This window comes from Mytilus galloprovincialis, chromosome 7, assembly GCF_965363235.1.
Source record: "Mytilus galloprovincialis chromosome 7, xbMytGall1.hap1.1, whole genome shotgun sequence".
In the NCBI taxonomy this organism is placed as follows: Eukaryota; Metazoa; Mollusca; class Bivalvia; order Mytilida; family Mytilidae; genus Mytilus; species Mytilus galloprovincialis.
Genome location: NC_134844.1, coordinates 23,661,933 through 23,679,414, shown reverse-complemented (window position 1 = coordinate 23,679,414; position 17,482 = coordinate 23,661,933). Strand labels below are relative to the sequence as shown.

Here is a 17,482-nt window from a genome sequence, read left to right as displayed (position 1 = left end):
ACGGCTTGCCATACTGATGCCTTAAATTTTGATTAGTTACCATTAGATTCAGGGCCTGGTACTTAAAAAAAGAGGGGCAAAAAAAATTCCAGAGGGACAGTCAAATTCATAGATTGAAAATGAGTTGTCTTGTTGTTGTCTGGAGTGTACACATATCATTTTCGTACACGTATTCATAGAAAAAAATACGGTATAATGAAACTAATCCACCTGATATAGCGGACATTTTGAGAGTCCGCTGACAATATACGGGTACTTCATGCAAATAACTGCAGTAGTATAGCGCTGTTCAAAAGTCATAAATCGATTGAGAGAAAACAAATACGGGTAACAAACTAAAACCGAGGGAAACACATCAACTACAAGAAAAAACAACGAAGTAACAGAAACTCTGAAATGCAACAAAAAAAAAAAAAAAAAAAAAAAACGCGACCAAATGTAACCATCAATAGAGCAATATAATTAATCTGAGGAAATAAGACATATTTCAGAATTAAAGCATAAGATTTAAGTATGTGTTAAAGACCAAACTAGATTTTGAAACTATGGGGTTGTTTTTTGCTAGAGATTCACCAAAATAGGAGAAGTACACTGTATTTTGATTGTAATATGTGTGTAGTGTTGCACGGTGTATTTGCATGAAAGTGTTTTGTTCAGTAGCCTTCTAACACTAACACGAGACTAGGTTAAATCGCTTCAGTACACACTTGAACCCAGTTTGATAAACTTTGCTGATACCATATATACATTAATATTATATAATTTTGATTACCTAACTATAGACTGATAATAGATAAGATTTATAAACATCGGAAATGGCGGAAGGGTTGCGTTATAAAGACAAGGTTACAATAATTACTGGTGGTTCTAGTGGCATCGGGAAGGGATGTTTACAAGTGTTTGGTAAATTACATTTTTTATATCTTAATTCAATATAGGTTCAAATTGTTTCTCTAGTATAACTTGAACTATGAACGCTTACTAATTTTTTTTTTGGCAGATGTCAATCTTAATTAAAATGCTTGAGCAAACATAAATATAAAGCATGCAAGACAACCAAACCTTTAACTTGCTAACATACAGATAACTGCTGTAATGATTGGCTATACCTATCATTAAGGTATATCGAAACAATTACCGAAACATATGGAAATATTTGATACATATTTAGATAAGACACTTAACAATAATTTAAAATTAGTAGAATCAGTAAAGAGGTCAGACGAAGACTGGGATATTTAGTTGCCAATGGAATACAAGGTATAGTGGACCGTGGTAGAAATAGACAGGCAACAATATGAAAAATAAAAAAAATGTTACTTCAAAAAGCGAGACAAAACTAATAAAAACATGAAATTAAATTAAGTATTCATTGTCTTGACTATCAATGTTTTTCCGCTAAAAAAAATAAATTACAGCAAGTATAGTGGACCGTGGTAGAAATCAACAGACAACAATACGAGAATTTTTAAGTTTTATAACAAAAAGCGAGACAGAACTAATAAAAACATTTCCGTTAAACAAATTAAACAACAATTTGAGCAAGTATTTTATAGAACAATTAAATCACTCTGTTTAAAATGAACTATATGAAAGGGATTTGAGTCTTTATAGCGGGTCTTTCAGCGTATAAACATAAAGAATTAATAAGGTTTAATACAATAAGGCTTATTCCACGTTCATGTATGTTTTGTCTCAGTTCAACGAGGTTTTTTCCCTTCATGACAATTTGGCAGTGTTTCTTCCATTGACCCAATCCACCTCCTAGAAGTGGTGAATAATCATGCCCAGTGTTACCCCTGAAACACTAGCATGGCTAAATTGAACTAAGCGTTCAACTTGAATTTCAGTGTACAGTTGACCTTCTTGTAGGCGACAGACAAGATCATTAATCGTCAGGAACATTGTAGAATGAATAAAAATGCACTGTTTATGCATGCAAATGTGGTACTGTTTAGACTAGCGTAATTATGCATAAAAGTTTCTCCTTTTCGATGCCTAACAAGGAGAAAAAGGATAAAATATATAGATACATCTGATTAATTTTAAGGATTCACATTCGTGATATTTAATTATTTTTTTTTATTTGCCTTGTAGTACGTAATGGTGCAAAAGTTGTATTTTGTTCAAACGATGGTAAGTTATATATCGATAAAACGGTGACAAAACCGGTTTATAATTCGTTGCTTTAAGTGTTTCTTTTTTGTGCGCTTTACTCAATTATTTCATAGATTTGTATTATTTACTTTCATATTGTCACATTGGCAGTCATATTTGGATTTTTCAATTTGGATAGATAAATGAATTAATGAATTCTAAGACATCTTAAAATATGGAGAGAAAAAAACGGTGACACTTAACAAAATTCAAAAATACTACACATTAACTTACACTTTGCTAACGAAAACAACTTTCCATTCATTTTTTCTTGCTCTCAATCCCTGTTTTTCAAAATTCAAAATTCAATTCACAATTTTATGAATTCAAAGATGATATTTGAAACAACGTTCAGTCTTGTAGCCCTAAATTTACGACGCAACATTTGCTTCCTCTTTTTCTAATTAATAATGTATTTCAAATCACTCTAAAGGGCCATATTTGATAAATATGTCCTGTTATTTCACTGAACACAGACGATTGTATGCACGACATCAATGCTTAATGTGTTACATGATTTATCGTATTAATGGATGTTCAAAAAATACAGTTGTACATCTTTAGTTTTTCTTTAGTCATTCGGTTGATCTTAATTTGAACATTTTAGCTTAAAGAAAGAGTTTCTAAAATGAACACAACTGCTGATCTCACTTTTAAGGCAATCGTACGTGCATATTATGAAATAGTAATTTTTATATAGAAAATCAAGGTCAAGCTGCTGAAAAAGAATTATGTGAAAGCGAAAAAGGAGAAGCTACATTTGTGTATGCTGACATGTGTAGTGAAGAAGACGTTAAGGTAAGATACATTTCAGCAATTATACATGTGTAGAGAGGAAGACATGCAGTAAGCTAGATTTGTGTATGTTGTCATGTGCAATAAGGGAGACATTTAGATAAGCGTCTATGAAACGTAAATTTCTGTCATTGTTGATCTTTCATCTATTAAGCTAAAAAAAAAAATACAAAAAATATAAATAAAATGTCTAAATTAAACAATTCATAATGTATGGGCTCGATGATATTTATCAGAGTTCCTTCAATTTTAACAATTTTAGGTCATCCTCGTGTCAATGGTGTTACAAATTTAAAACATACATTTAGGTACTAAATATTATTGTTTAACATCAAACAACTGTTCCAATTTGTTGTTAAGGTTTAAATTACTACTCCAATAGCTATACACTCTATTTAAACATAAATTTCAGCATACATTGTCGTAAAACAGTTGGCTGTCCTAATTAAGGCTGTTGTAAATACTAAAAAAAACTTAAAACTGAATATATGTATAATGTATAAGATTAAACTAGAACACATCCGCGAAATCGCGGGCATTCAGAGCGTGGTTGAAAGTATGTAAACTGTTATAGGAAGAATTTTGTAAAAGATTTAATGACGGGAGGATTTTAGGAATAGTATCAAAAGTCATAGGTACTCAGGGACACAAAAATGTTTTTTTTATCCCTCTTGCTTTACTGATTTCCAAAATTCCCATTTTTTTGTTTTCTATTAATATCAATATGAACTTACATTTAGTATATTATGAACATTCAAGTCAGTAGCCTGTAATTCAGTGGTTGTCGTTTTATTATGTGTTACATATTTGTTTTTCGTTCATTTTTTTGCACATAAATAAGGCCGTTAGTTTTCTCGTTTGAATTGTTTTACATTGTCATTTCGGGGCCTTTTACAGCTAACTATGCGGTATGGGCTTTGCTCATTGTTGACGACCTTACAGTAACCTGTAGTTGTTAATTTCTGTGTCATATTGGACTTTTATGGAGAGCTGTCACACTGGTAATCATACCACATCTTCTTATTTTATAATCAATGATTTTTTGTAAAAGATTTGAGAATTCTAGAAAAGGTATCAAAAGTTATAGGTACTTTGGGACAGGCAATTGTTTTTCTAGCCCGGCTCCTCCTTTTCCCCCCGAAATTCCCATTTCTTTTATTTTTTCTAATAGTTTGAATAACACATAAATAATTTTAGCGCTCATCTATCTATCTATACTATTAAACGAGAAGACTTCATTTTGTGTGTCGCTTCTCTTCTTTCCACAATAAATTAATCATCATGCCTCTGTGTCCTATATGTACAGTGCATAGTCGCATTTGTCATCCATTTATATGAATATTTAGATTGAGTTATTTTGGGAGAAAACGACAAAAGAAGGTGTCATACCACCAATTAAAAGTCCCTATCTGTTCAACCAAATTTTGCAATTTTCACAGCTTTCTAAATATTTTACCTTAAGTTTAACTTCATAGAAACTAGGTATATCCTGAATTGTACAGGTGTCACCTTTCTGCATGCCAATTTTCAACATACATTCAAAATCATATAAGAAAGCAGAGAGCTTCCGAAAGGAGGTACCACTAAAAATAACCCCTGGTTTTCTGGAAATCTTAAATTAGTATACTATGGAGCGCATTAATTCTCAATTTTTAATGCAAACTCATAGACAGGTAAATTTTGGCTCAAAATGGTCTTAATATATTTTTCTTTCAACAAAACTTTCATTTCTGCAAATTTGTTAGTTAGTGTAGGTGAACAATGACATCAAATGCACTTTTTTTTGTCCGAGTAGGCCTACTTTCACATACGTTCTAAATTTGAGGGAGTAATTGGTGGTATGACACCAGAAGGTGTCCGGATATAGTGTCCGTCATTGGACGAATCTTTAAGTCAGGTTATACTTCCGGTTTGCGTTTTTCTGTATACCTTAAACCTGAGACTACTATAACACATATATGTGTTATAGTAGTCTCAGCTTAAACATACAGGGAAAACGGTACTATTTATTCTGCCATAGGCGACAATACTAACATTTTCTAATTTTACCACTTTTTAATAATAAAAACCTGGATAAAACAGTTATGTGTGGTGTTATTACTTTATTACTCTATTTTAAAAATTGAAGCCAAATAGTATCATGACCAATTTCCAACGGAGCTTGTTTATGTTATCCATGCCCACCGTCATTTTGCAGCAAATTTATAAAATTTTGAAAGCCTTTTCGAATAATTCTCGAGAAAATATTTCAATAGGTTTTAAAATTTATATTGTAAATATAAACACTGCAGTTATTCATAGATAAATAAAAAAATATATTGTACCTTTACATCCAATCACGGCGCTCCTAAGTTGACTTCCTTCACCTGTCTTGGGTACATAAAGGTAGTACTTCATTTGCCACAGCGGCTTAACCCGGGTTAGCCCGGTCGACGCTTCCGGTATAGGCACAGTCGCTTCATTTGCTGTAAAATCAGCCGCCGGCACAAATAGGCATAAGCCGCCCTCGCCGGTCTTCACTCACCGGCAAGCAATCAGCCGGTCATAAAAGTATGGCGGGAAGCGTAATTTTAGATAAATTGTCGGAATTTGAAAGGTGAAGATTTAATTTTTTTCAATCAGACTATATTATATGATACTGCATTGGTCAACTATGACGATAATAAATTGCCATGCTATATTTTATTTTCAAGTTTATAAAATTTATGTCGGAAAAACGTTTTTATGATGAATAAGGCCTAAGAAAAAAAGATTGCATTTTAAAAATATATATTCATATTGTTAACAGGTTCATTTTTTATATTCCCTAGCTTAGAAAGCAAAACAGTATAAACTTGAAATTCTGTCGCCATCTTTAAATCAGCCGGTTCCACTCGTTTTATTTTCAGCCATATTTAACCCGGTCACGTGATAGGGCGAACCGGGCATAGCCCGCCCTAGAACAAATGAAGCAGCCCCAAAAGGCCAACCTAATGCTGGGAAAATGTAATAGTACCGTTTTCCCTACATGTACTAGGAATAAAGGTGTATTTTCTATCTGATATCATTTTCAAGTTTACTATCCACGGCGGTCACATAGTTTATTAAATAGAGAGTGTCTAATAGTATAGATGATAATAATATGCCTATTCCTTCGTATGCGACATAAAAACACTTTCATTTATGAATAAAAATATACAAATATCGCATTTTTATATAGTAACACCACTGAATCTCCAGTAACTCCAATGACACAAAAGTATCACCATTGACAACACATTTCAAATTTAACTTTTAATAAGTACTGAACACAAAACAGAGACCACCGAGCAAAAGAAAAAGAAGAAACAATAATTCTTAGGCTAAGAAATCTCAAATTCTATAACATTATATCAATAACTAAAAATGTCAGAAGTGTTCCTAAATAGTGTCATTGGAGTTACCAGTATACACCAGTTTTTGAAAACTTTGTATATGTAATACACGATATTGTTAAAATAATGTTAAATAAGTATTGTTTTTCATAAATAATATGTCAAGTTCGCTTGTTAAACATGAAAGAAACACAAAAAAATGCTGATTGTCATTTAATAATATATTCGGTGGTGTTACTAAGCTGGTCAATGGTGTTATTTTATTAAAATGGTATCACCATTGACAGTAAAACCATTGATTTTCATGTGTATTTTAAGATTTAGTTACAAAATAAGTGCTCCATTCCCCTATTTTATGTGGTGTTCCTGGTGCATGTTTCTACCATCAATATTTCATAATTCAAAGTTCAGGAATTAATTCAAATTTTTTTTTTATAAGGGTCCAACATGGAGACTTTTCAATTACGATAGAGATTTTACTTACTTTTAATATTTTTTTACTTAATTTTCAAAATAAATGTTTGTTTTCTTTTGCATAACATGCTTACAGGTAACATTGCTAAGGGGGAAACTATTGTAAATGCTGAAGTCTTAAGAAAGATAACTCTTACCCTATTCGGACAATTTGTCTTTTGGTTACACCATTGACTTAAAATATGAGACTTTTCCTTTTGGGGAAATTTTTTATTATAAAACCAACATACACCTCCCAAATCATTAAAAAAATGTTTGTATGTATCAAAATGCAATAAAAAGTGATAAATCCTAACAACAAATGATATGAATAAAAGTCCTATTTCAGGTCTGAAGGGATTTATAGTAAAACATAACAGGTGATTCTGGCTATATCAAAGAGTTTCAGAAAAAATTAAGGATGTTTTTATAACATGTCATACTGTAAACTGTGTATAGTGTATCACAAAACATTCATATATAACAATTGCAATTGTTATTTTGATACATTTTCATATATTTTCATGTCTTTTGACTTTAAAAGACCAAATAACATAGTTTTGCATGTTTTTTTCATAATGACCCATATAGCAAACTCATGCAATTGGATTTTTCTTGGTCAGTTTGATTTCGAATTGCAGGTTTCTAATATATGTTTATCATCGTGTTTATGTTATAAGAGTAAGTTTTTGTGGATTGATCAGTCAATCAAATTGTTTACCATTGTTTCACTTTCAATGTTGACATTCTTTGCCTTTTCATAATTAACCGAGCACGTCTAATTCATGCATAATCCGATTTTAACTAAGGAGATAAATTGAATGTACTAAGATGAATACGGATTTAATGAGGTCGAACTATTCACTTGCAAGTGAATACTTCATTAGCGATGTTTTGTTTAGCTGATTTTGACAATATCGAAAAAAAAATTTAACATCTCGTATATAGCATATGTCCCTTCAATGTTAACAATCTGAACATTGATATACTAACTTCCTATACAGACATGAGAGGTAAACTTGACGCATATAACAATTATTTTTACAGAATCTTGTAGAACAAACAGTGAAAAGGTACGGCAAGATCGATTGTCTGATAAATAATGCAGGCACCCGTAAGTAATTTACAACCACTACTACTCCCTATTTCTGTCTTTTTTTTTATTTACCCTATTTTTTTATGCTTTTGATTGCAAATACAGTGTGTTCTATGTGTCATGAAAAAACGGATAGATACGATTTACTACCATAGAATAGCTGTTCAACAGCAAGACAGAAAGATAATTGCTTGAGAGTTTCTAAACTTATATTTCATAAAATATAAAATTGAGAATGGCAATGGGAAATATGTCAAAGAGACAACAACCCGATTTAAGAGCAGATAACAGCTGATAGCAACCAATCGTAAGTCGTGAATAATTCAGTATATTAATGCAGCGTTCACATGCAGTTCGATTTAGTTTAATTCGCAATCGAAAGGTTTTACATCCGAACGTAAGTTCTAATACGAATTGCAATGCGCGTTAAATTCGCTTTACTGTCCGAAGATGTTAGTATTTGATTCGAATTATCCATTAATTTATCAGAAATTAAGTCAAGTAATCAATTGATTAATCATAATTTAATTCGAATTACAATTTAGAAAGTGTCCATTCCACAATTTAATTCGAATTAATGCGAATTAAGAAATTCGTATCAACGAAAACGCATTTCTAATGTGAATTGGCCAATTCGAATTTGATTCATTGACAAATTCAAAAAGAAGAGCGTGTAAAAAAAGATTAGTGAATTCGGTTCGCATTCAATTCGATTTAAACGTACGTGTGAAAGAGGCATAACGATTAACTTTAGTCTTTAAATCTTTTGTGAAAGTAACCTCAAGATTTTAGGCGAATCTCTAACTATGCATAATTCCATCAAATGTCGAAAAAAGGGTAATTAATTTCAGTCAATGGAAAATTCATTATCATTATTTGATTGTAGATCCAGCATTCAAACCAATAGATGATTTTACGTCTGATGACTTCAGGAAGTTGTTCGATTTAAATGTACTCGGTTATTTTCGAGCTTCAAAGGTAAAAAGGAAATACTATCTATGAATACATGAACGTTTAGTTTTACTAACTTCGGTAGCATGTATCTATTGTTTTTTGCATTGTATACTTAAACGAATATTCCTATATAATCCATTATGACAACCTTATAAAGCCATTTAAGCTTCTTGTCATTTTCAAAGATGAATTTCTGTTGAAGCATTATAGCATTGTATATATAATATGCTACAATTATGTCTGGTTCTGTTTATCTTGCCTTCTGTTTGGTAGAGAAAGTTCACACATCACATGTGTTTGATGTTGAGAATCTACAACGATGTGTATACGCTCCAGTTTTATATTTTGATGCCATACCTAGGTCTAATAAAGGTAATTAATTGTATGATCAGCGATCATGATACAGTAAATCCTCATTTGTACGTCCTAAAAGAATATGTTTAGATATAAGCAGATGTGGTAATTATTATTGTCTATATTTATACTTCATTAATTTTTTTAATTAATATCGTTTTCTTCTAATCTATTCAAGTATGCGTTGCCGTATCTGAGAAAAACTGAAGGAAATATAATAAACATGGCTAGTATGTCCGGGCAACATTCTGAAAAATTTGCCTTTACATATGCAGCAACAAAGGTAAATTACACATCATTTATGTTTTAATGTGATATTGATGAAACTATGTTTAAATATTACGTATTGTTGAAAAAGATCACAAAACAATTATCAATGAAAAAATCCACAAAAAAAAAGAACACAATACAGATGGATCACATATTTATGTACGAAGCCTATTTAAATACTCGTGTGTTTGTAAAAAACTACATCAGGTGAATTCTAGAACACAAATTTAGAAAGCCATAAAACTGTTGGGAATATAATATCCACAACATCCTAAACATTCTCTGCAAGATCTCACGAAACATTTCCTTTGTGAGATACATCTGTAGTGGTAGAGTAATTATATAGTTTTTGGGTGAAGTTCGTGTTGCGTTGTCTTTATAGTTTTCCTGTGTAATGTTTTTCTTTTCTTTTCTTTTTGACATTGCATTGTCAGTTTGTTTTTGACTTATGAGTTTGAATATCCCTCTCTCTTTTCTCGTTTATATTACTTTTCAAGATTAGGAAGTTGACAGTAATCATTATTTGTTATTTTTCGCCTTTTCTTTATCAAACTTACTACCTACAGCATTCACATTTGAATAATGCAAAGAGGGGCGAAAGCAAATCCATAAAACGAAAATAAACTGAAAACGTATCACCGTTTAACCAAAAAATATAAATAAAAACTGATATAACAATCCTTAAAACTAACTACTAGTAATTAAAAGAGGGGTGAAAGATACCAGAGGGACAGCCAAACTCATAGATCGAAAATAATTTGACATCGTCATGGCAAGCAAAAAAAGACAAACAGAAAAATAATAGGAAACAAGACACACCATAGAAAACTAAAGACTAAGCAACACGAACCCAACCAAAATCTTGAGGGATATCAAGTGTTCCGGAAGGGTTGTCAGATCCTACCCCACAAGTGGCACCTACGTGTTACCTGAACTAAACAGTCAGGGAACTGTGCCTTAGCCGTTAGAACAGACTAGGTAGAAATATTTACTCGTAAAATATAAAACATATGCACAATAAATACCAGACACCTACATTCATGTACAATTGTAACAAGTGCCAGGATGTAGATTTTTACGACTTAGCAAAGTGCCAATTGCAATGCTCAGGTATTCTTATTTATTTCACTGGTTAGCAACATTGCATTCAAACTTATACATGTATTCATACAATTTTCCTGAAGTCACGACTATATAGAATTATAAAGATGTGGTATGAGTGACAATGGGACAATTCTCCATCAAAGTTACAATGGGTAAAAAGTTAACAATTATAGATCAAAGTACGGTCTTCAACACGGATCCTTGGCTCCATCGAACAGCAAGCTAATAAGGACCCCAAAAATAACTAGTGTAATACAATTCAAACACGAAAACCAATAGTCTAATATATTAGAAGAGAAACGAAAAGTGTAATGAACCACATCAACAAATAACAACCATTGAACAACAAGTTTACATGACTACTATGCTGAAGATAAAGTTTTGTAAGTTTTGATTTTTGTTTTTACTGGTCATAATTTGTATTTTATAAAGACTTGTAGGAATTACAAGTAATGCTATGGTTATTTATTTCACTTAAATATTGGATTCTAAACACAATCCTTTAGTATACACACTTCAACTCGCAAACATCCGGACTTGCTCAGCTTCAATTCTGTAAGAATAACATTAATCATTATGCCCGCGTCACACTGTCCCGATTTTTACGCCGATGGCAACACGATTATGGAAATTTTCAAAATCGGGACTGATCGTATCCAGATCGGGCTATTCGTAGTGCCATCTTTAACCATCGTAGAACCATCGGCCAATTTTTCTAACCTTCGGGGACAACTTCGGGAAGGGTTCTAAATTTTTTAACATGTTAAAAAATCCCCGAAGGTGCGTCCGATGTTGAGGGTTCGTATTGAGTTCGTATCACCATCCTCACCATCGTAATGTCACCGGGAATGCATCTTTGAACATCGTATTGCATTCATGTTTCCATCGTTTCCATCGGGCAGTTTTGGCATTACGATGTCTACACGAATGAATCACGAAGCTACCCGAAGGTTTTACGATGGCAACACGACTCGTGAAGACCCCGTAATCCCGTCGTGTTACCATCGAATAAAAGTACGAAGGCGACAAGATGGAACTACGACGGCAATAAATCCAGCTAAATGTAAGTTAATTTTCGCGCTAAAATACATTTAAAGTGCCATGCGCGATATGCACTGGTCAGTCTAATACGACAGTTAAGAAAGACGTTCACAAAACATGGAGCTCATATCATATGATTCTATGAGAACAAGAAAGGCGACAGCGTTGTTTCTATTAATTCAAATGGAACAAGAAGAGCAGCTATTACAGGCTCCGGATTTACTTTTACAAGTAAAATATTATTTTTTGTCAATTTTTCATATCAAGTAACATAATGAAAATCATAAACGCGCCTCGTACACCAACACTGCAGGTACACGTATATAGGGAAACCAACTTTTTCTTCATTATTCTGATTTTTTATGTATCGTCTGAGTTGTTGTCACACGAATGTTTACTCCATAACCATTTTGTTTTCTATATGTCATATTTTGCCGCATTTGTTGCTTTCCCCACATCCTTCCTTTTGTCTATATTATTATGATATTCTCCTGGAAAGAGCTCTTTTTGAATAAAAGGGATCAACGAACCCATTACCTTACCTTTAAGATAGATCAGTAAACATGGGCATAATTATGGGTGATTATTCAGACTAGTGAACACATTTTACAGTTCAAACAAGGCAATTCCGAGCGTGGCATCCCCTCGTATGTAACATATTGGGGACAAATATGGACACTATATTTGTATATGACACATGCAGAAAACAGTAAATTGAATATGCATATTTGATACATAAACTATTTTTTTTAGAAATCAACCAAAACATTCAGTAACTGGAAATACCCTTAATATTGTCTTTAGAACCAGCAGGTAAAAAAATGAGGAACCAATTTCCTGTGTATTATGCTATTTCAAGGAGAAAAAACAAGTCCATCTGCATGACCTTGACCTTTGGCCTTGAACGTAAAAAATGTCAGATCATTACAAGGAGGAACAATATACCAAATGTGGTTAAAATCTTTTGAAGCATATTGGTTTTAGAGTGTCAACAAGGGTGATATTGTCTTGTATTACAACTGCCACTGTGACCTTGACCTTTGAACTTTAAAGTCAATAGCGCTTAAGATATTCTTAACGAGTAACACCATACCAAGTTTTGACCATTTTGGTTCTAGAGTGTCCATAACAATTTTATCTACACGCAACTTACGGCATATCATTTAAATGCATCGTAAGCTGTACACGACGTCTTTTAGACATCGTATGGCCATCGCGCCACCATCGTAATCCATAGTGTAGCCTTCGTAATCCATCGTGTAGCCTTCGTGATCCATCGTGTTGGCTTCGGCTGAGATATGAAGCTTAAATACCCGTCTTCGGTTAACCTTCGTATGTCCACCTTTGCTATCGTATATAATTTCGGCACCATCGTATAGACTTCGTTATTCATCGTACTTGCTTCGGTCACTTTTTGGTATTTTAACGAGATCGGGACCAACTTTGTACGAACTTACAATTTTCGCATTCGGGTGTCCATCGTATATAAAAATCGGGACAGTGTGACGCGGGCAATATATATTGATATACATCATATACATATACATGATATATACCACTGACAACAAAATTTAAAAATTTAAAGTTTGGGCAGTGCTGAAAATCGTTGTACATTCACACCATTCAAAAAGAATAGGTTCGAAATATATCATATGAAAATTTTATTATTTAAGGAATGACTGTAATATTTTTTCTGTCTATGAAGAAATAGATAAAAAATGTGGTGCACACTGAATAACGTGCGTAGCGTGTTATTTAACAGTGTGCACCACATTGTTTATGTTATTTCAAATAGACAGAAAAAATATTACAGTCATTTCTTATAATTTAATTCTAAATTCCATTTTAAACCGTAGAAAACCATGAAAAAACGTTGATGACGTCACGGTCACATGACTAAATTATGTCTATGGGCTCATAACAAAATAACGTCAGCCAATCAGAAGACGCGTTACAACCAAAATTAAATTATTACATGATATAATATATGCTACAAATTTCAATATTTCTATTTAAGGGTGCAGTGAGTGCAATGACAAGAGCACTTGCTATAGATGAAGCTATGTACAACGTTAGAGTTAATGCGTGAGTTATTTCAAAAAGTTAAAAGGGCAGGGTTGGGATCCCGCTAACATGTTTAACCCCGCCACATTATTTATGTATGTGCCTGTCCCAAGTCAGGAGCCTGTAATTCAGTGGTTGTCGGTTGTTTATGTGTAACGTTTTTCGTTCGTTCGTTCGTTCGTTCGTTCGTTCGTTCATTTTTTTTTTTTTTTTTTTTTTTTTTTTTTTTACATAAATAAGGCCGTTAGTTTTCTCGTTTGAATTGTTTACATTGTCTTATCGGGGCCTTTTATAGCTGACTATGCGGTATGGGCTTTGCTCATTGTTGAAGGCCGTACGGTGACCTATAGTTGTTAATGTCTGTGTCGTTTTGGTCTTTTGTGGATAGTTGTCTCATTGGCAATCATACCACATCTTCTTTTTTTATATAACTCTAGAACGGTAAATGACTATCAATCTAAATTTCAACTGTCTCTGTGCGTAATGTTCTGAACATTATGTATCAGTTGAAAAATATTTGGATGAGACAAATTTGAGTTTAACAGTGCAGAAACAAAAATTGGACGGATGGACGGAGAACACAACAGTGACACTTTATGCACCCGTTGGTTACGGTGGAGGCATAACAATATCTCCAGCTAGAAAATCGTATAGACACTTAGTTAATACATAATTTCGTTATAGTATATTTTGTTATTTATTTGAACAGAGTTTCTCCTGGTCCTACAAGAACACCATTACTAGTTGAAGTTGTAAATCAAAGTTCGGACCCAAAGGCAAGAATGCAAGAACTCGAAAATCACTCAGTATGTGTTGTTTTCCTTACAGAGATATAAATGAAAAATGATGTTATTATTTTCACCCATGTGTATTGGTTAGTACGATAAATTCACGGAAAAAGAGAAACAAAAGTTACCACAGTGATTTTCAAACTCACAAATCGAACAGTAACGGACAATGCCATGGCAAAACCCAATATGATGAAACACAACAGTACACAAAACGCAACATAGAAAACAAAAGACATTTTGATCATTTAAAGTTTTTGCATGGATGGGTTCCAAATGAATCAATTCCCTGCAATGTAAACTGTCCTGCCCCATTTTTGGTTTACAAGTTTACCTGTTATGTCTGTTATTTTTGTTTTTTTTTGCCCAAATATAACTTGTCGAAACACACCTAAAATTGAGAATGGAAATGGGGAATGTGCCAAAGAGACAACAACCCGACCATAGAATTAAACAACAGCAGAAGGTCACCAACAGGTCTTCAATGTAGCGAGAAATTCCCGCACCGGAGGCGTTCTTCAGTTGGCCCCTAAACAAATATATACTAGTTCAGTGATAATGAACGCCATACTAATTTCCAAATTGTACACAAGAACCTAAAATTAAAATAATACAAGACAAACAAAGGCCAGAGGCTCCTGACTTGGGACAGGCGCAAAAATGCAGCGGGGTTAAACATGTGTGTGAGATCTCTACCCTCCCCCTATACCTCTAGCCAATGTAGAAAAGTAAACCCATAACAATACGCACATTAAAATTCAGTTCAAGAGAAGTCCGAGTCTGATGTCAGAAGATGTAACCAAAGAAAATAAACAAAATGACAATAATACATAAATAACAACAGACTACTAGCAGTTAGCTGACATGCCAGCTCCAGACCTGAATTAAATTGACTAAAAGATTATGATTACATCATATGAACATCAGGCACAATCCTTCCCGTTAGGGGTTTAGTATCATACCATCATAACATATATAAGAAGAACATAACCCATGTCATGCCAACGACTGGTTTTTGAATAAATGTGTTTAGTTCCGATGCAAAGACCCTATAAGTGAATCAATATTAACGCCAAAATATGCAATCTTTAATGACCTGACAACAGTATCGTAACTATATCCCTTCTTAATAAGTCTATTACATTGAACATTGAATTTAAATTCCAAGATATATCAGTGTGAATACATAAAAAATAAGATGAATATTTTAAAACAGATGTCTTAATCACATTTCATTTTCACTGTAGGTATTAGGACGAATGGGAGAACCTGAGGAAGTAGCATTAACATGTTTATACCTTGCCGCCGACGCTACATTTTGCACAGGAGAAGAAATACAAGTGTGCGGAGGATCTGGGCTTAATTACGCCAATAAGAATATGCGCATAGTTACAAAGTAATTAAATATAGTTTAAAACAATTTTTGTTTTATTTTACTGTTATTTACTGAAATGCTACTTGTAATTGTATAATACCCAAGAATTGAAATCTTTCGGTATAACCAAATGGGCATCAATACCATATCTTAACCTTTGATATACAATTACATGTTGTTTGATCCTTATATTTTGAATGTTTTGTATACTAGCCAGCTTAAAATTTGACAAATGTAGCAACAACTACCAAACACGATAAATTTTATAATAAAAACACAAAACAAAAAACAAACAATTTCAAGAGGAATGCCAATGACTTTATTTAAGATTATGAACTGAAGTCTGTATGTCATGACTAAAATTGAGAATGGAAATGGGGAATGTGTCAAAGAGACAACAACCCGCCCAAATAAAAAACAACAGCAGAGGGTCACCAACAGGTCTTCAATAAAGCGAGAAATTCCCGCACCCGGAGGCGTTCTTCAGCTGGCCCCTAAACAAATATATACTAGTCCAGTGATAATGAACGCCATACTAATTTCCAAATTGTACACAAGAAACTAAAATTAAAATAATACAAGACTAACAAAGGCCAGAGGCTCCTGACTTGGGACAGGCGCAAAAATGCGGCGGGGTTAAACATGTTTGTGAGATCTCAACCCTCCCCCATACCTCTAGCCAATGTAGAAAAGTAAACGCATAACAATACACACATTAAAATTCAGTCCAAGAGATGTCGGAGTCTGATGTCAGAAGATGTTACCAAAGAAAATAAACAAAATGACAATAATACATAAATAACAACAGACTACTAGCAGTTAACTGACATGCCAGCTCCAGACTTCAATTAAACTGACTGAAAGATTATGATTTCATCATATGAACATCAGGCACAATCCTTCCCGTTAGGGCTTTAGTATCATACCATCATAACATATATGAGAGGAACATAACCCGTGTCATGCCAACAACTGGTTTTTGAATAAATGTGTTTAGTTCCGATGCAAAGCCCTTATAAGTGAGTCAATATTAACGCCAAAATATGCAATCTTTAATGACCTGACAACAGTATCGTAACTATATCCCTTCTTAATAAGTCTGTTCAAAGGTTTTGTTAGTTTTTGAGGTGAATACTGACACCTTTGTGCTTTATAAAGATTATTTCCATAAAAAATTGGATGTGAAATACCTGAACGTATTAGAAGTCTGCATGTTGAGCTATATTTACGAATAATGTCTTTATACCGATGATAGAATTTAGTAAATATTTTGACTAGTTTGTGATATCGAAAACCCTGGTGTAATAATTTTTCAGTAATACATACATTTCTCTCGTTAAAATCTAAAACATTGTTACATACACGAGCGAATCGTACAAGTTGAGATATATAAACACCGTAAGATGGTGACAAGGGAACGTCACCATCTAAAAACGGATAATTAACGATAGGAAATGAAAAATCATCCCTTTTATCATAAATTTTAGTATTCAGCTTTCCATTAGTGATATAGATATCAAGATCTAGAAAAGGGCAGTGGTCATTGTTAGTATTAGCTTTATTTAAAGTAAGTTCAACAGGATAAATTTCATTAATATACATACTGAAGTCGTCATTATTGAGAGCCAAAATATCATCCAAATATCTAAAAGTATTATTAAATTTGTTTATCAGATGT

At 33.0% G+C, this 17,482-nt stretch overlaps 1 protein-coding gene across 1 annotated transcript; it reads left to right on the top strand.

Moving 5' to 3' along the window:
• Nucleotides 1–762: 762 nt before the first annotated feature.
• LOC143082594 (L-fucose dehydrogenase-like) lies at nucleotides 763–15,849 on the top strand. Its single transcript, XM_076258340.1, has 9 exons — nucleotides 763–903; nucleotides 2,098–2,136; nucleotides 2,858–2,955; nucleotides 7,806–7,872; nucleotides 8,741–8,832; nucleotides 9,341–9,445; nucleotides 13,595–13,662; nucleotides 14,351–14,447; nucleotides 15,677–15,849. Exons 1-9 carry the CDS (start codon nucleotides 816–818, stop codon nucleotides 15,827–15,829), a joined length of 807 nt encoding a protein of 268 aa, XP_076114455.1. The 5' UTR covers nucleotides 763–815; the 3' UTR covers nucleotides 15,830–15,849.
• Nucleotides 15,850–17,482: the final 1,633 nt, after the last annotated feature.